This window comes from Agelaius phoeniceus, chromosome 3 (assembly GCF_051311805.1).
Source record: "Agelaius phoeniceus isolate bAgePho1 chromosome 3, bAgePho1.hap1, whole genome shotgun sequence".
NCBI classification, from domain to species: domain Eukaryota; kingdom Metazoa; phylum Chordata; class Aves; order Passeriformes; family Icteridae; genus Agelaius; species Agelaius phoeniceus.
In genome coordinates this window covers 4,797,083-4,816,903 of record NC_135267.1, presented here as the reverse complement: position 1 = coordinate 4,816,903, position 19,821 = coordinate 4,797,083, and the positions used below count along the sequence as shown (strand labels likewise).

General features: G+C 40.8%; 1 protein-coding gene across 1 annotated transcript in view; it reads right to left on the bottom strand.

Annotated features, from left to right (window-relative positions):
- Positions 1-19,821, bottom strand: part of PKHD1 (PKHD1 ciliary IPT domain containing fibrocystin/polyductin) — a 237,640-nt gene that overhangs the window by 110,937 nt on the left and 106,882 nt on the right. The window contains exons 40-46 of the mRNA XM_054630011.2: positions 19,018-19,143; positions 16,301-16,434; positions 11,212-11,324; positions 10,278-10,368; positions 9,030-9,164; positions 5,777-5,912; positions 4,307-4,553 (exon numbers count right to left, since the gene is read on the bottom strand). Coding sequence (XP_054485986.2) covers positions 4,307-4,553; positions 5,777-5,912; positions 9,030-9,164; positions 10,278-10,368; positions 11,212-11,324; positions 16,301-16,434; positions 19,018-19,143 — 982 coding nt within the window. The remainder of the gene's footprint in view (positions 1-4,306; positions 4,554-5,776; positions 5,913-9,029; positions 9,165-10,277; positions 10,369-11,211; positions 11,325-16,300; positions 16,435-19,017; positions 19,144-19,821) is intronic.

Sequence of the window (19,821 nt, the reverse complement as noted above, 5' to 3'; positions counted from 1 at the left end):
CAGGGTGAATGGAAAGGTGTCCTCCACTGGGAAACAAATTTCTCTTGGTGGGGTGTCTGAAATGCCAGAAATGCAGCAGAGTAAAAGCTGACTCTCTAAAGCTGAGCTGAGGAGTTGGTAACTGAGCAGTCAATAATTTAATATTTGCCTTCCATGTTACATCACAGGAGCCTCAGAGGATGGGTTATGGGGACAAGTGACCATGTAAGCTGCTCCCTGAGTGGGGGGGACACATGGCCAGAGAGTGACTGAGGACATTTAGAGAAGAATTGTGGTTGTCAGGGTGTTTCACAGCAGGGGGATGTTCAGCTGAAGGCAACACAGAGAGTAAATATCAAAGGAAAAGCAAAACTAGAGTAACCACCTGAAATTTCTTCACAATTCAAAGACGCAGAGGTAGGGGGACACCAACCCATCAGCAGTGGCTGGACTTGCAGCAGAAGTGCATCACACAGAGAGGATGTTAGAGCTGATTTAGGAATGAAACCTAAAAAGGTAATCTCTTGCTCTGCAGCAGAAGAGGGAGACAATAAAAGGCTTGAACTACAAGACTGGTGCTGAGCAAGTCCAAGTAAAGCAAAGCAAAATCTACTGCTTCCCCAGAGAGAAAAGGAAAGCAAATTAGAGGGACCAAGAGGGAAACTCCCTTTTGGCAGGCACAGCCACCGCGTGTTTGGAGTACCCTTCGCCGCAAGGGGCTGCCAGGCTGCAGATTATTCTAATGCTCTCCTCTTGTAAAAATTATGCATAATGTGAAGAAACTTTGAAAGTCACTTAATCATGTTATGACAATTTTTTAATGAAAATTTGTTTTAATATTAATAGAGATTCATAGTTTCATGATAATATGGGTAGCGGTGGCATTTGGAGCAGCCGTTTCTAGCCTGCAGCCATGCTGTGCTGTGCCATAGCATAAGCTGTGCTTCAGACTACTCAATAACTTTCTCACATATAAATTTATAAAGACTTTTATAAGCTCCAATTACATTTTTAAAAGACATAAAACCCCTCTTTAAAGTGTGCTTACGTGACACATTAGCTTAACTTTCAACTGGACTTTGTGAAGAAGGGTTTTGTTACAGCAGCGTTAGCTTGGAAATGGATCCCCATTTCCCTGGAAGTTGTTGAGTGAAGTAGTTCAGGACAGAGAGTCACAAAATGTTCAAGATAGTAGTTCTCCTTTTCAGAAAAGAGCTTCCATAGTTTTTCTCTAACAAAACACTCATTTTCTCCCAAACATGCAGATTATTTTGGGGAAAAGTGTCAATACAACACATGCATCCTGGTAAATTAAACAGCACAAAGATAAACAGTCAATTGACCACATTGTATCATAAATAATTGAAATTGTTCCAGACAGTCTTTTAGCTGGCACCAAACAGTCCTATCCCTGACAGCTCCCAAGCAGGGGATCTTCCCTAAAGATTAGTGCTGATGCAACATCCCTGATTTTTTAGAGACTGAAATGGTTAAAAATATGGCCATGTCCAATCCTTGCCAGTTTCTCTCAGGGTCAGGGTATGATCCTGAGGTTGCTGAGATAGAGGGTGCCATACTAGGTTTCCCCTCTTAAAATCCATTATTTGCCTCAACCTTCAAAATTTTTGGAGCCAGAATACCATTCCTGAAATCCAGGATAAGTGAAAAACCCACTATCTCAAGCGTCTCATGCTTTTTTTTTGAGGAGGACAGAAAATTCATGCAGCAGACCTGACAGGTCTCATATTCCATAGCCTGGTAGAGGATAATAGAAAGATTTCTTCCAGAGAGATTTTAACTCTTTTCTTGTCAGAAACTAAAGAGAGCCAAGCAACAGTGCTTTTGTCTTTTCATTGAGGTGAGATGGATCCAAGAGGAACTTGTTAAGAATTTTTTTCCTGTCACTCACCTATCTTTATTCTCTTTACTCAACCTCTGCCAATTGCTCCTAGTCATGTTTTGCTGTATTAATCCTAAACTATTCCTTTTTTATTGCAAACACTCCCCAAACACATCTGGATAAAATTCATCCATTCTCCGTCTCCCAACCCCTCATCCTCTGGTCATGGTGTAGATATTTTATTGACTTTTACTCTTCATCCCCTCCAGCTTCTTTTATTCCCCATCCTGGTCCTCTCCCAGGTTCCTTTTGGAGCTCTATCTATCTGAACAAAGCCTCCCTGACTCACCACCCTCATTTGGCTGGTTGTGACAGTATTTCAACTTCACATGACAGTGATTTGGCTGCTGGGAGCTGCTGAGGAGAGAGGATCTGGAAGCAGCACAGAGAGGATGCTCACGGTCCCTGGGGTTACTCCGCTGAGTACACAGGAGGCCAGGCTAACAGCTGGCTTCTTCTTCTCAGACTGCCAAGGATCTTTGACATAAATTGACTCCCAGCTCATGCAGATGAATAATAAAGAAGCTAAATAAATACTTGCTTGAAATAAAACCTTAATGGAGAAGTCATTGATATGACTAATCATCAAATCCTGAAATTATTTAGATTGGAAGGGACCTTAAAGCTCATTTAGTTCCCACCCCCTGCCATGGGGAGAGACACCTTCTACTAGACCAGGTTGCACCAATCCCTGTCTAACCCAGTCTTGAGCACTTCCAGGGAAATTCTCATGCAGTTTAGGTCTGGTTATTTAGGTTTGGTTAAGTCTTCCAGAGTTAACAGCAACGGTGCAGATGAACTGCTTGTGCCTGTTCCTTACCCACCTTTTGATAACAGGAGGAACAAGGTGTATTAAATACATGAACTGTCATGAATCATTAACAATTACATTGTGGCAGTACCCAAAAGGACCCAAATCACTCTACAGGCAACATTTGGTGAAGCTCCATCCACCCACACAGCATCAGCCCAAAGATCTTGCAGTCCATTTCATCAAGGTAAACAGAGACTAGAAAGGGAATTAATTTCCCCAAGATCTCAAGGTTAACTGCTTAGGAAAGACACCAAGCACAGTTTTATTTTGCCTTCTACCCAGGATTCTTTTAGTTACATATGAATGACTCCAAGCTCTTAAATTTTTGCAGACTTTTGCTTTCATTACGAGATACAGTAACCACATGCAAAGCCTCCAGGTAACTCAAAGTCTCATATTTTTCTCCTTCAATGGAAAAGCTGATTAGTTTTTTTCCTGTTTGGGAAGGGGTTGGGGTTTTCCCCCTTCTACTTCTCAAACATTAATTATGAGCTAGACATGAATAATTAACAGCCCTCTGACAGAACACTTCAGGATTTCTGCCTGTGTACTACTAACCTGAGACAGCAAAATATGGATAATTGTTCAGATTTTTACTTCAAAAGGAGAGTGAAATACTGAGCAGGGGACTGGGAAGGGAAGATGATCATGGGAAGAAAAGCAGGAGTGATGTTTAGATCTCTAAAAGTCTTTTTCACCCTTTTTATTATGTCAGAAATTTGGAAGTGTCCTTCCTGGGTGATAGAAGTGTTGGCAGTTCTTGGCTGAACAGCATTCCCCCACTGGATCCCGTCAGCTGCCAGCTGGTAAATGGCAGGGAAAATCCCAGCTTGGGGAGACAAGTGAACTGGGACAGAACTGGGAGCTGTACAGCCACCAAGGCTGATGGGGACAACCTGGCTGTACCCCAGGACTGGATTATTATTAGAGCTCTTTTTCATTTCCCAAGCTATCAAATACTTCAGTGTGAATGCCAGATCTGACACAGCATCTCCAGGAGATCCGTGTCCTTCTGCCATGCATTGTGTGGTATTTTCTGGGGTCCCCGTGGCAGGAAGGAAATGAAGAATCTGACTCCGTGTTCTTAGAAGGCTAATTTATTATTTTATGTTACTATATTATATTAAAGAATACTGTACTAAACTATACTAAAGAATAAAGGATACAGACAGAAGGTTTAATAAGATAATAATGAAAAACCCGTGACTCTCTCCAGAGTCCCAACACAGCTGGACCATGATTGGTCATTAAGTAAAAACAATTCACATGTTGGATAAACAATCTCCAACCACATTCCAAAGCAGCAAAACACAGGAGAAGCAAATGGGATGATATTGTTTTCCTTTTTTCCCCTGAGGTTTCTCAGCTTCACAGGAGAAGAATCCTGGGCAAGGGGATTTTTCCAGGAAATATGACAGTGACAGCCGTGGAGTGACAGGCCATGGGAGACAGCACAGCAGATTAAGAGATGCCACTGCTCAGGCTTTAGACCTAGTTTAGGACCAAGCAGAGAGGCAGCAGTCCTGGCACTGAGCTCAGACCAGCAGCAATATCAGAATAACACACAGAAGCAAAACCCACACTGTATTTTGGGAGGTGGAGCAATTACTTACAAATGAAGATCCATACGGTGGAAAACAAGGTCACTGTCACAGACACTGCCATCAGAAGCTTGGCTGAAGTTGGCACTGGCTGTGCAAGATGCTGCCAGGATATCTGTGGAAGGCAGGATGTGACTTCCCTTCTGTCCCGTGGTGGAGCCATCAAGGTCCTCAAGGATGGCAGAGTGAGGAAAGGGGAAGGACACTTGGAAAGGGGAATTGGTGAATTTCAGATGTTCAGCTGTCACTGTAAACCCACCTGCGGGTGACAAGAAGCACGTCAAAAAAACAAAATGGTCACCTCATGTAATGGGCCTGAAGACAACTCTCTGGAGGAAAAGAGACCAACTTCATTCCACCTTGCCTTTGGAAAAATGTCTGATGGGTCAACAAAAATGGGGAGATCCAGGAAAATAAATGGAGATGGTTGTAGGAATAGCTATTGCTGTACCAGACCAAACCTGCCCAGTACCCAGCTGTGACTGTGGTTCAGACATGCCTGATCCAGGTGCTGCTCCTGGCCCTACCAGCACCTCCTCAGTGACTTCAAACATTTATTCAGAGGCCCCACAGCCAAAATTAAAGTGACACTTATAGATTCTGTCTGCCTTTTTTTTAGAGGTGAGTACACAGTGTAAATGCACTTGACTCTTCTGCATATGTGCAGCACCTGGCAGAATAAAGCCTAGCCTGAAAAGTGAGTCTGGAGGATTTTTTCCACTACTGAAACATAGATAGCTACAAAAAAGATGAATATTCATGCAGGCTAGAGTTTATGAGCACATTAATATTTACAGAAATGTCAGAAAACCATTGCCCCATGGACTGTAACAAGTCAGCTTTGGCAGGAGTGCCCTACAACACATGGGTTACTATTTGACTGTCCTAAAACCAGTTTTAGCCTGACTAAGCCAAATTTTACTATTCCTCCTGTCCTTTGATCTCATCTCCTGAAATCCTCTTCTATGTTATTGTAGGACAGTCTTCATCTATATATAAATACATTTTATTACAATATAAAAGGCAATTGCATTTGGAACATTCTTCAAAGAGCCTTTGAGTACCTCTTCAAAGCTCAGAAGGATGCTTAGTTTACACATTATCTTAGGCAAATTCACCTCAGGTTTAGGCCGGTAAGCAGTTTGGTGGAATTCTGTGAGGCAGTGTCACAGCTTTTAAAGAAATCACTCTTGAAATTTTACCTCCCAAAATAAAGATGCAGAAACAAGGCAGTGTATAAAACCCATTTCCACTGAGAAAACTGTATCAGGGCAAAAATCAGGCCACATTTGTCTTAAAATAAATGCAGTATGTGGCTTCAACCGAGTGATGAAGCCATATCCAGAAAGACTGGGGAGAACCTAAAATCTCAGCCTGTGCAGAGGAATTATCAATGGTCATCTGTGGAAACTATGAACTTGTAATGGCAGGGGGAAGCTAGGGATTTGGGAATTCTGGGAAATAAATATAAATCAGACTCACCCTGCCCTTGGTAACAGCCAGAACAAGTCCTGATCGCTGTGCAAGTGTTCACATCAAAGTTCCTGAAAGCTGTGTGGGAGATGAGGAGCTGGTATCTTTTGGGAGTCCTTAGTCCTGCAGACATACAGGTCCTATCCTGAAATGAAGAAATGAAGGAAACATCACCATGTGAATCATGGAGTCCTAGAATGGTTTGGGTTGCAAAGGACCATAAAGGTCACCTCATTCCAACCCCCTGCCATGGCAGGGACATCTTCCAAAAGACCAGGTCGCTTCAAGTCCTGTCTAACCTGGCCATGAACATTTCCAGAAATGGAGCATCCAGGATGCAGCAGCTGGGAATGCAAGAGTGTGACTGCCCATAATTGTGGAGTTTAAAGGACAGATGTAAGCCATTGTTTGGCAAATTCTGACAACACCCATCTAATTCCCCACTCGAAGCAGGTGATGGAATCACTTTTAAGGGCAGCTTGTTGCCCTTTGTTTGAGTTGTGGCATAGTAGTTATGATTGGACATTCCCTAGGGAGAAAGAATCCACCTAAAAGCCACAATGAGTGGATTTTTACATCCCCATTTCTCTTTGTCTTTTCTGTCCAGCAAGTGGGAATTTTCCCTACTCTGCAAAGATGACCATTCTTATTTCCGTTCTAAGAAAAATCTGAGCACTGAAATTCAAAGGGATTTTGTGTGATTTGGCATGGGGACACACTTAAGCCAGGCTCTCTGAAAAGCTCTACAGGACTTCAGGGTCTATTAGAACTTAAAAAGACAGAAAGGAAGAACAAAAGCCACAGGAGACAAGAAACACAATCAACAAACTGGATTTTGGGGTGATTGTAGTCCACAGCAGAGTGGAAGTGTACAACCCTCTGCCCAACTGTCTTGGAAACAGGCTGGAAATAAAGATATACTTAGAGTTAGTGAGCAGCCTGGAGGAAGAAGGGCTGGCAGGAGTCTGTGATCCTGTTTCTGAGGCCAGTGAATACTTGTAGAATATATCTCAGAAGCCATAGTAAAGAATCAATCAAAAAATCCACCCTATGTGAAAACACCTGCAATCGAAAAGAAAGAATGTAATGGACTCTTATAAGCAGATTATTACTTCAAAGAGAAGGTGCTATCTTTAATCTTTGTGAGACACAGTACTTCCATCAGCTGTTTTATTCTGAAGCCAAAACATCAGGATTGACAGTCCTGGTCCTTGGGCCCTCCTATTCCAAGTCACTGCTAAGCAGAAATCCCTTGTTTCTGGTAACAAATTGCTCAGAAAGTCTCTATTGGCTTTTTTCTTACATTTCTGGTTCTTCCATCCCACCCAATTTTCTATATTTTTTAGATTAATTGTTTTATTTAAACAAATAGCAAATAGACCAGTGTGAGACAATAATTCTCCCTTGTGTGTCTCAGAACTCTTGATTTTCCAGGAAGAAATGCTTCTACTTAAATGGTCCCAGAAAGACAGAGCTGCTTAATGGGAATATGGAGGAGGGTTTCTGAATGTCATGGAAGTTAAAAAAAATCTTTCACTTGGCTTTTGCCAATCCTGGATTTAGCCCTGTCACTAATGTTTCAATGGGTCAAAGCCCCAACTTTTCAATGCCCTGATATTTCCAGAAATCAACTTTGTTTTAAAAACACTTTTTTCCAAAAAGAGGAAGGGCTAACAGAGAGGAATATCCAAGGTTCCCATTAAATTAATGTCATAAAGTTTTAATTGATAGTAAAGAGACGTCATTATTAAAGGGAGAATTACATACATTAAGATGTAAATTATGACAAGGAAGCTCTTATCATGAGATAATCAAAGATAATCCCCCCCCCCCGAGGTACTGCACGAAACAAGGCACAGTGTGAGCGCCTCTAAATCTCTCAGCAAGAACAACACTGGAGTCTTCCCATGGATCCTGCAAAGCAAAAACAAAGACATCCACCCCTTGGTGTCAGAGAAATTCACTGGGACATCCCTGGGACACTACAAGGCTGGACAGTGAAGCCAGAATTTTATCTGAACCATCTACTTAAAATAGACCTGCTAAGGAGGTTCCTTTCTGTGAGCTTCTAAAGAAAACTCATTTAAAATACTTTTTTTTTTTTTCTGCCAGTCAGAAAGAAAATTAATTTAATGAACAACAATAGAAAACTGAGCAGGGGAAAAAAAAAGACCTCAAAATCATGAACAAGCATCTGCGGCCAGTTGTAACTAAAATTCCATTGTTATCCATGTTATTAATCTGTTAACAACCTGGTAGCACCCAAAGGACTTCGTCCAGCTGCCTAAAGAAATAGTGGAAGAAGAACATATTTACTGCATAAATAAAATTACATTTTGTCAGTATTTTTCATTCTCAAGTAAAAAGTAACACTCTGTGTTCCAGGTGGACCAATGATGCTGAGAGAGAGAGCAGAGGAAACCAAAGCTGGTGTTCCCCCTCAGTATTCTCAAATCACTAAACTAAATCCACTTGTGCATAGTTAAAGGGTGCTAAATGTATAAGGTGTACAGGAATTTGTGTTAGAAAAGCTTGTTAAAGAAAAATTATGATGCCTCTCAAAAAGTCAGGTTTGGTGAAATTCCAAGATTTTTCTTAGACCATATCAATATTGGAAAAAAACATGAGTAGGAAAAAATTTGCACTTGTCTTGCTAAGACCCTTCAGCTTTTTGTGTTTGTGATTTTGCTTTCACTTTTTGAATTTTTTTGAGAAAGAATATCTAGAATTATGCTTTATAGTGTAAAATTTTATAGTAGTTTCTAATGAAAACAGAAAAATCAGAGTCCTTGTTTCAAATATGCTTAAAAAAATCTCAAAAACTTCCATGCTGTAAAGAAAAGATGTTTGAAAAAAAAAAAAAAAACCAAAAACCTGTAGAACTGTTTTGGTTGGAAAAGCCCTCTAAGACCATGGAGCCCAACCATCAACCCAACACTGCCAAGGCCAACACTAAACAGTGTCCCAAAGTGCCAGCATTTACATGGTTTTTAAAACACTCCAAGTAATTCCACTACTGCCCTAGGCTGTCTGTCCCAACATTTGAAAGCCTTTCAGCGAAGATATTTTCCCCAAAATCCAGTCTAAACCTTTACTGGTGCAACTTGAAGGCATTCCCTTATAATCTGTTTAAAATCCAAGTTTTTCCCAATGTGCCATGGAGCAGGTGCTGTTCTCTAGGTTCCTTTCTAATTTCTGCAAATCCCTATTGAAACGTTGGTGTGAGACTTAAAGAGACATCGAAATTTCTTGCAGTTCTTACCTTTTGCCCAAGGTGTCCATTTAAAACACTATCAGACACAGAGGTGTTTCCCAGGCTTTCCACAATGTCAATGCCAAAATCTTTGCAAGCAGAAATCCATAAATGCTGGAGTTCAAGGTTTCTGCTACTGAAAATCTACATGAAAGGAAAATAAAATAATAAAAATAGATATCATCATCAAATAATATAATGGTTTAGGTTAGAAGGAGCCTTAAAGACAATTTCATTCCAACCCATGCCATGGGCACTGATACCTTCCACTATCCCAGGTTGCTCCAAGCCCCATTCAACCCAGCCTTGAACACTTCTGGAATGGGGCACCTAAAAGAAAGAGGATTGTTTCTATAGGGAGCCCATGGAAAGAAGCAGAATAAACTTAGTTATTTGTGTATTCTAGGGCAGTCACGTACAAAGAAATTACAAGTTATGCAGAGAAAACAAACCTACAACAACAACAAAACTGCAAATCACCTTTTTACTTCTTTTCATACAAATAGCCTTTCCAGAGAGGGAACACATCAGCCTGAAAAATCACACTGAAAAATTGGACACCTTCAGAGGAAGAGTCACAGAGATGGGTGAGGCTATAAAACCTTACAGAGAAACACATACAAACTGTTCAGGTCATCAGGCAGGAATTAACAGGATCACAGGCTCCAAACTGTGAGTATGGGAAAAAATATGACATAATAAAGGGTGGTGTGTCTTTTAAAAATCAGATTAATTAATAGTGAGTCATATTAGCTGGAGAACAAAGCTAGACAAATACAAATAAATAAAAAGTGCAAAATTATAAGAAGAATAAAAAATAATCCCATGGAAACCATCAGTTCTATAAAGGTAATATATCTACCTATTGCAATCTTCATGAACAGCTCAGATATTCTTGGAGAATTTTTTATTTGGCAACATGATCTAATGGAAGGTGTCTCTGTCCATGGCAGGGAGGTTGGAATGAGATGGATTTTAAGGTCCCTTCCAACCCAAACCATTCTAAAATTCCATGATTGCAGTGGCAGACAGATGCTAGATGATTACAGAGAACACCAGCCAGTGAAAGTAGCACTGAATCTGTAGTAAAAAGAATTCACACAAATCAAATTTCTGGATCTTTCATTAAAACAGGAGCTTCCAGATGAGGGACATGGACATAGAAGCACAAGAGCTTTTAGACAATCAAGTGTGGAGGTGGGACTGGTGACTTGGAAAGATCCTGAGCATCACAGCAGGCAGTGGGGACAAACCTACCTGTGCTCCCCCTTGGCAGCTCCAGGCTGTGAAGTTGTTGAACTGAACACGACTGTCTGGCAAATACTCTGGGTACACCAGCAACCCATGCCTGTTTAGGAGAGAAAGCCATGGAGACTGTTCCTTTGCAGTGCATGTACTGGTAAGCAGATTTTTCTATTCATCATTTTGATGTCTAAAACCTTAAATCTGTAACAGTTGTCTGCATTAGACTTTATTTCTTAAAAGCAAAGTCACAAGTTTTCTGTGTTAGACCTATCAGAGCTGAAAAGGAGTGTGCAGTGGCATTGAGAGGTTCTCACTACAAAACATCCCCCCATGCTCATGAGTTTTCAGCCAGTGTCACTTTTAGGTAAACCTGACTTGAATCTGGACAGGTAAAGCTCTTCTTTATCTTGGATTCAGTTAACTTGGATTACAGCCCAAATGTATGCATTCCTGAATGCAGCACTAGGTTTGACCTTCTCAGAGATTTAAAATCCAGATTAATATCCAGATTAAAATTCATGTCACCTCAACCACTGATTTTCAGTACAATGTTATTTTTTAATATTCTTTCTCCAATTCTCTTTCTGTTTTAGGGAAGTACTGGTTAAAACTTTTGTCAGTAGCTATTCCTGGATACTAAAGGAACAATTGCTGCATGAATTGTCACAGAACCATGGAATCAGGGAGTGTTGGAAGGGACCTTAGAGATCATCTTGTTCCACCACCCTGCCATGGGCAGGGACACCTCCCACAATCTGCTCCTGATCCAGATCTTGCCCTGCTCCAGACAACTCTGCTTGCAAGAGACAAGGACCTGAAAAAGGGTGCAAAACTGGGGGGGAAAGTCCTGAAAAGAGGGGCAAGGCCTTTTCTGCCCACCACTGCAATTATAGATGGCACAACCATTTCCTGAAGGCAAATCTCCTTAACCAAACTCCCCAAGTACCTTGTGCAGGAGTGAGCTGTGTTCTCACTGAAGGACAGGAGAGGCACTTTGGATGGTCCCTCAGGGGAGAGATGAAAGAAATAGCCATACCCAGCACCACACACTGTGTTACCCTGTAGAGAGGAACATGTGACTATGAAAATAATGTTAGCACAGATTTCTGGAAATTAAAATCAATTTAAAAACACGCAAATTAAAATCCCAGCTGTGGTCCATTCAAATTCTGGTAAATTGGCTGGTGGAGACTTGTACCTCATTTCTGTGTCCCCTGTCTTGTTCTGTTTTCACTTTGACCTTGGGCCAGTTGTAAACATATTTCTTTTTAAACCAGACATGGAGGATTGGCCAAGCAATAGAGACAAATGGCAGAAAAATACTGTTGTCACAAATCTTCAAGAAGTAGGTAAGAAAAAAATGTGTTGAAAACTTACGTCTATAAACTCCTTTCTATATATGAAAATGTCAGGAATAAAAAGTAAATCACAAACTAATTACAAAGGTAAATCACAAACTAATCAAGTTTATTGGTTTCCTTCTCAGTCTTGATATTTCTCTTATCTCCCAAAGCAAACACAGGATAACAAAATATAGGAAATATATGCATTGAAAGAGTGAGACCCCTAAAAGTCAAGAGAAAGCAAAGAACATCTTCAGGATATGTCAGTGATTGTTCAGTCACTGACATATCCTGAAGATGTTCTTTGCTTTCTCTTAAAATTCCTTACACCTGTGGTAAATTATGTGGTTTGGATCATTTTTTACAGGGTAGGTGAATAACCATAGGAAGATGTGCTGTAAGTTATTGTCATTTAATATCTCTTAAAGAAATTGCATTCTAAATTCTGCACTTGAGTTACATTATTTGTGTTGCAAATAATAAAACAATAAAAATAAGTTGACATAAGGTCTAACTGGCCTTAAAATTAGGAGTTTGGTACTTACAGAATCAAGTAGGTTATATGAGTTGTATTGGGTATGTTCTGAACTTTTCTACTCTAGGACAAAAAACCTGCTCTTGCCAGCTTAATTTGGAGAGCAGCCAAGCCTAGTTGGGTGTGGGTCTTGGTGTCCATATAGCAATGTCTTCATGTGTGCACCTGTGCATGTCCCTCTCACCTGCCTTAGGTGTGTGAAAATTTTGAAATCCAGGCTGGTAGATTTTAGCTCAATTTTTAGGAAAAAAAATAATAAGACATAGGCATGTGCAGAAGGCAGTGCTTTTGGTCTGTCCTTAGACAAAATTAATTGTTCTCTAGAGGTATGGGGCTCTCTGAGGGGGGTCTAAGATGGCCTTTCTTGCAGCTCTAAGGAGGGCTTGTTCTCTAGGATCAGGTCTGGCACCACCACTCCCATTCATAGGTCACTGGACACTGTTAAAATACTAATGACTTTTTGGTCCCTGATGGTCCAAATCAAAGCTGAGCCTGGTGACCTCGAGGTGAAACCCTCCATATACCAATTACTTTCTTCTGACCCATCCAAGTGTGCTCCCTGCAGTCCTGAACTCTGACATCTGTCAAGGAATAAAGTACTGAGACCCAGAGCTCTGCTTTCTCTATCCCCTGGTAAAACTGCTGCTTTTTCTGAAAGTGCAGCCACAGACCCTTTTTCTTTAAAAAAACACTTCTGCAGTCCAGTCACATCATTTCCAGGATATTTTACTTGCGACTCCAATCGTGCGTTCTACAGATGATTCATAAGGAAAAGGAAAAAAAAAAAAAAACCTGCATATTTATTCAGCCAGCTCGTGGCTGCAGGGCAGGGGTTTTAGGCAAGCAAGGAATTTTGTGTGGAAATCAATTCTTTGTGGAAGTCAGTATATTACGAATGGAAATGTCCATGCAACCAAAATTCCAGAGAGAAATTACCTCCCTGAGCATGCCAAAAACCTGGAGGTATGCACTGCAAGTCACTAAAATCAAGTGGCTGATGGTTTTAATTGTCTCTTAACTGTTACAACTCTGCTGGTGTAAATATTTCATGAATTTCTTTCAGATAGCTGGGACTCAAACTGTTGACCTTAAAGATGACATTAAAGCTCTGGACAGTGTTCCCAGCACCACTGTCACAGTTTGAGAGCTGGGCAGGATGTGAGTGAGTATTCACAATGTGCCTGCTTTTGTGTGGGCCCACTTTGCAAAAAAAGGTTTGGAAAAGTTCTCAGCAGGGATGGAACAGTGGGAAAATGGTGCCAGACAGATGCAGCCTCACCTCTTTGGTGCTGTGGAGAATGGCTGGATGGGGTGACAGGAGGAAACAAATGCATTTACCAACAGTGTGACAATCAGTCACTCCTCTGACACGGACACACCAGCTGAGCTCCACCCCATTCATTCATCTGAGCTGTTTTCCAGTCCTCAACACCAAGGCAAGAAAAGAAAGGGAGGTTCTTGCTGGATTTCTTAAACCCAGTCCATATGTTGTTATGCATGACAACTGCATGCTGGCTCTGGCATTTCAGGGCATTGAATGTTTATGGATTGGAACAACAAAAAGGCCAAAACTCACCAGGCTCAAGAGAGACAACATAAAAAGATAAAAACCTACTTTTCGAATTCTTTTTCCTGCACACAAAAAGAAAACCAAGGACAGAGGGTGGATGTTTCAGCGAAAAAAAAAAAGCCAATATCACAGAGGAGCATCTTCAGTTCCTTGCACTGATAGCATTTAAAAGGCAAAAAACCAGCCTGCAAATGAGATTGTCCATGACTCTAAAAAGTGATAACCTGGGCTTACACACTGTGGTTAAAAAAAATTATACTAACCTTGTAATAATCATTTTGCACTCATACTGTCTGAGTATAAAATTTAGTCTAACAGCCTGATTCACCAGTGCACTTAAGAGCTTAAGTCAAATGGAAACCAGTGGGAATTGGGTCTCCAAATGTCTTTGTAGGCTCAGGTTTGAGTGACTGCTCTGTCCCAATTTCCACACCGTTTAGGCCACCACTGAATTTCAAGGAAATTTAAGCCCTTCAGCCACCGATGCAAATTTAAGCACCCAAGTAAATTGACTAGTTATGAAAACATTACTGCAGGTCTCACTGTGGAAAGGCTTAACCCATCATGCACAGAAGATGTTACACAGCTTGGACCTTGAGCTTTCTGCAGTCCCTGCCTTAAAGATAGCAGCCAAGTTAAAACCAGTAACCAAAAGATGGAAATCTGAAAATAAACAAAAAACAAACACAAAACCAATAAACAAAAAGACTGACAAACACCTAAAATTAAATTCTAAACTGGGAAAGTTTTTATTTCAGGTTCTGGCCTGAGAACCAGACAAGTGGAAGACGAGTCTTTCCCATTACATCCTTCAAATGGAAGTTTGAAAAGAAATAAACTAGGATTATAAATACCTAAAAAGCTTGAGTCATTGATCTGAGAATTTTCATGAGAGAAAAGGTGCTAAGACTACAGCATCATAATGCTGGTGCTGCACCAGCACCCCTGGAATTTAGTGATTATTATATCACTAAGGAAAAGTCACCAGTTTTTTTACCAGGGAGAAATGTGACTTTTTCTCTCAATATCCCTGTGCTTTGCTGCCTTCCTGAGCACTGCTTGGTCCTGTTGTACAGTAGGAGCAGTTAATAACAATTTTAAGCTGGGCAACTTCTTCGAGTTTTCCTTTTGCTGCTGCAGCTCCTCAAATATTCCACTCCTTAAGATTATGAAGGTCATCAGCAACCATTTGAGGGCCATCTGTTACCCTGCCTGGAGCAGAACACCTCTGGAGAGCAGAAACGACCCCCTGATATTGGGGTACACAGCCACAGCTGTAGCTTTATATCTGCAAACTCACGTGAGCAGGGAGGGATGAATAAATGTGCTGAAAACCCAGCACAGGCAGTTCCCAGGAACCTGTGGAGGTAATTGCAGCAAACCTTTTCAAAAGCTGAGCCACTGGCGATGGAGGGAACAGCTCCAGGGTAAGTCAGTGCATGACAGTACAAAACTCTGTGCTTAGTGGAGCTGAAATTCTCATGATTCTGCCTGGTTGTTGTATTTTAAAACCATATTTGATGGCCTTAAAAATGATAAATATGGCCTTGAGGGAATTGCAGAAAAGTTCTCTCCTCCTTCCTCAGTGCTCCTGTCTTCATAAAAACATAGGAAATGTGTTGGTCTCTTTTTCACCTTCAAATTTAGGTGAAAATCTTTCCTCGTGGAGCAGAAACCCCAGGGGTGATTAGGTCTTCACAAACACTAATTGGTTTGGTTACTGGGGGTTAACAATAGAACAGCTTAGGATTATTTTTTAAATGAAAATATGCATTTTTCACTGCTGAAAGTGTGATAAGAAAGGTCAGTTTCAATGTAATTTCTTAAAATAGTTGGGAAGGAAAAGTGGTTTGAAGTGGATGAAAATCATATTTTTCCATAAAACACATAAAAGTGACTCTTTATTCTGAAATGTAAGACTAAAAAAGAGTATGAAGTAAGAGAAAGCATCAGAGAATTAGTGAATAGAAGTATTTTTTCTGAGCTCAATTTTTTGATGTGTGGCTGTTCTCTTTAAAAACCTGGTGTTTTATAACCATTTAAAATAGAGAACCTTCATGTCTTTCAAAATCAATGTCATTTTCATAGGACAGGGAACATATTCTCTTTCTCATCCTGGAATGTAAATCTTCAGCTGTATGGGAAATGTGATTTTAAATCCAGACAGAGGTGTAATTGATGCTGCTGAATTTTAGTGTTTTTGTAGTCAGTCTATTAAAATTGAGGGTTTTTTTTTTAATAATAACAGAAATTCTAGAGAATCTGAGACTAAACTTTTTCCAAGTTTTCTGAATCTGTGAGCATTATAAAATAAAACAATATTTTAAAGTACCTCAGGATGAATTCTCTCACTGTAATATTCCATTCCACTCCAACACAGCAAAATTCTCAGTAATAAATTTACCCAGGAACATAATTTATTTTGTAATATGCACTTGTTTCAATATCCCATCACAAGCACAAGTTCTGACAGCTCAGCCAAGAAACAAGTATTGTGTATGTGATCTCCCAGATAAATGAAGCTCAGTGTCTTTCTGATACCTTTTATTAGAAAGGAAATTTTATGTCTTATACCAGAACTTCTTACCCTGATGTGGCTGGCAGGAGCCCTGATGTAGATCCCTGCTGGTGACAGTGACTCAATATTGGATAAACCATCAGTTGCAGAAAGGCCAATCACTATGTTGTTACTAATTTTGTTCTCCTCTTCAAGTCCTTCACCTTTAAAAGAAAAGGATATGAAGAAAAAAAAAAAGAAAAAAAAAGTAAAAAATAAGAGGAAGAAAAAAGAAAAATAAATATAAATGTACATATAGCTGGAAACCCTCTATTATCATGATTCTCATTTCAATATACACAACTCCAGGTGTTATATTCACATATATTTCCCTGTACGAGGCATTATAGGTGACTGTACCACAAGTCATATATTCTGGACTGCAAGTTTATGGTTAAAATAAATTAAAGATGTATTATAAAGCAGATTTACAGTTGAGAAAAGAGACTCAGAGTGGTTCAGAGTGGGAAAGAGGCTCACCTATGCACACACAAGCATGCTCCTGGCAGTACTAGAATTCAAAGTCTTCTTTATCTCCTGTCTCCGTTCACTGCCCTACTTACATGTAAGAAAATTTCTAAACAGGCTGAAAAAAGCCTGGTGCAACTCGGCACAAAACTGGGGGGTTGCCCCCCTAAGCAATGGAGTAGGAGAAGAGAAAGGGAAAAATCAATCAAGCAATTGATTAGACAACACAGACCTCTTGGGGGGCCCTAGATCTAGTTACAGTACAGAAATTGGAAGAAGAAAACAAAATAAATATTTTTTAAACTACATTGTAAAGAAATGGGCCACCCAATGGCGAGTAGTGGACAGTCCCGTAAAAGCCAAGTCCAAATAAGGACACATGGATAAGATAAGGGGAAATGGCCTCAAGGTGCTCTGGGAGAGGTTTAGGTTGGATATCAGGAAAGATTCTTCACCTAAAGGGTGGTCGGGCATTGGAACAGGCTGCCCAGGGAAGTGGTGGAGTCACCATCCCTGGGAGTGTTTGCAGCCATGGAGATAATGGCACCTGGGGACGGGGCTCAGTGGTGGGCTTGGCAGGGTCAATTTAATGGCTGAACTTCCAGAACCAGGAAGACCTTGAAGGTCTTTTCCAACCCTAATGACTCCGTGATTCTATGATCAGCACTGCTGCTCTTTTGGAAGCAGAATACAAAGTGGAATCCTGTGTGGAATCTATGCATAGGCCATTCTCTCTGGCCTACATTAGGAGCAAATCACATCCATCTAGTTTTGTTTATCCAACAGAAGTCATTACCCTCAAATAGCTTAGGTTCTGTTCATAATACAGATCCCTTCCCAAATCATTACTACCCCAAATACAAGCCACTTCACAAGAAAAGCTGTGCCCTTTAGTTTTTGGGATAGCAATAAATACTTTTAGCCTTCCCTCAGTATTTTGAGGGAATCAGCTTTCTCAATTTTTTCCAGTCTCTATGTACTACAAACAATGCTTCTTCCAGAGCATGAAAAAGATCCTAAAGAAGTCCTTTTGACAGCCATAGACGATTTTGAGATTTTGACTTTCAAGCTCAGACCTTGTGTGTCAATAATTTTAAGCCCAGAGTGGCATTTTGTGATGGTCTTGCAAACCCTCTGAAAATAAGGATTTTAGGTGAAATCACTGAGAGAATCCAATTCCAGAGCTGCAAAGAGCCAGCTGTAATGATAAATATTCCTTCACAGGCAACAAAATTATATATAAATTAATCCATCAGACCCTCTGGAGCTGCTGACAGTGCAGCCATTAAAAGCATCTTGAGGATAAGGTGTATTCAGGCTGAAACTTCAGCTCGGCTCAGAGTCCTTTAACTCAGACACAGATCCCAACACAAATGAGCCAAGGGATGCCAGAAGCTTGGAGGTCCTGTTCTGCTTCCCCATGGCTGCAAGGGCTCTGTACATCAGCTTGGGCAAGTCCTTGCATCTCTGTGAGCCAGCTCTCTTCATCTGCAAGGTGTGTATAACCACACTGGGTTTAAATCTTCCCTGTTTCATATATCACTCCTCATTTTGTTAATACACAGCACCCAGCATAGGGATTTGCTGTGTGGTGGGAACTGCAGGAACAGAATTGAAGGCTTTCTTTTTTTTTCCTCTGTTTATCTCATGATTGGTCATTTTTATCCCATCTCTTACGGAAAACAAAAATCGAGCTATATCTTTAGGTATTCAGGAAACATGAGATCTCAGCAGAAGATGCTTGAAGTCAGTCTCCTGATGGTTAGTTAGGAGAGATATTTTGTTGTTTAACATTTTTGTTGCTCCAAGCTCCAATTTATTTAAGTGCTAAATCCTCTGGTTAACTTTTAACATATGCTTTCATTCCATTATCTTCGACATCAAATGACTGAAGTTAAAGGTAATATTCTCTTAAATGCTTCACTGAGTTGCGGTCTTAAATACGGCATAATGACACTTTTCCAAAGACAGATTAATCCATCCCCTAAAAAAAAAAATCTAGTATTTTTTCACTGAAAAATAATTGATATCTACCAAGTGAAGACTAACCTGAAGGAAGAGACATGGCCAAATGGAAGTAGCTGCTAGGAGTTGTATGTGGAATTGTGGGAGCTTTATTCCAAATTCATTGACACCAGAAATTGCAGAAGATTTCTTATTAAAGTTCTCAGAGTACAGTTAAGGATGTGCCATTCTTTCCTCCAAAGCATTTCCATGCACATGGGAACCAGCACAAGCTGCTATTGTATGTAGTGTGGATATTTGCCTGCTTCACTTACCCAGGAGAAGCCCATGGCCTGAAATGTTGTAGAAAACATTGCTGTCCACGCTGAGGTTGGAGATCCCTCTCAGATGGAGGCCTTGGCCAAAGGAGTCCAGAACACAACAACCATGGATGTAAGAGTCTGGAAGGAAGGGAGTGAGTGGTGTGAGCACAAATCACCTGCCGATTGAGGGCAGGTATTTCACACCCCTTCTCTAGCCAGGCATGGTGACCTTCCCATGATCCAGATCCTCCTGACCAGGGCTGCCTTCTGCCACCAGGGAGCCCTGACCCTCACTCAGTGATGAAGATGGCACAGGTTCCTTCCAAACCAAACCAAACCAAACCAAACCAAACCAAACCAAACCAAACCGAACCGAACCGAACCGAACCGAACCGAACCAAACCCAACTCAACCCAACCCAACCAAACCAAACCAAACCAAACCATTTTATTATTCTGTGACAGGTGCAAATGTATCTTAGGAAGGGAAAATCCATTCAGCACCCTTAAAACATTCTTTGAGCCCACCTAACTTGCCCCTACCACCACCAGTCTTCAGAGCCCTCACTGCCACTTCCACAGAGGTGGATTTGGCACTTAACAGTGACAAAGTCAAAAGCACTTAATGTGTTCCTTAACCTCTGGGTGATAAAATTAAATGTTGGCCCCTGGAAGCAGCCAGCCCTGAGTCATTGGGCTGGCTAGTTGAAGGGGCTCCCTCATAGTGTCTTGGTGCATTTTTGGGTTCCCTCACAGTGTCTTTAGTGCATTCATTTCCAGAGCTACTCTCTTCTACATCAAAAGAGCAGTGTAGCAT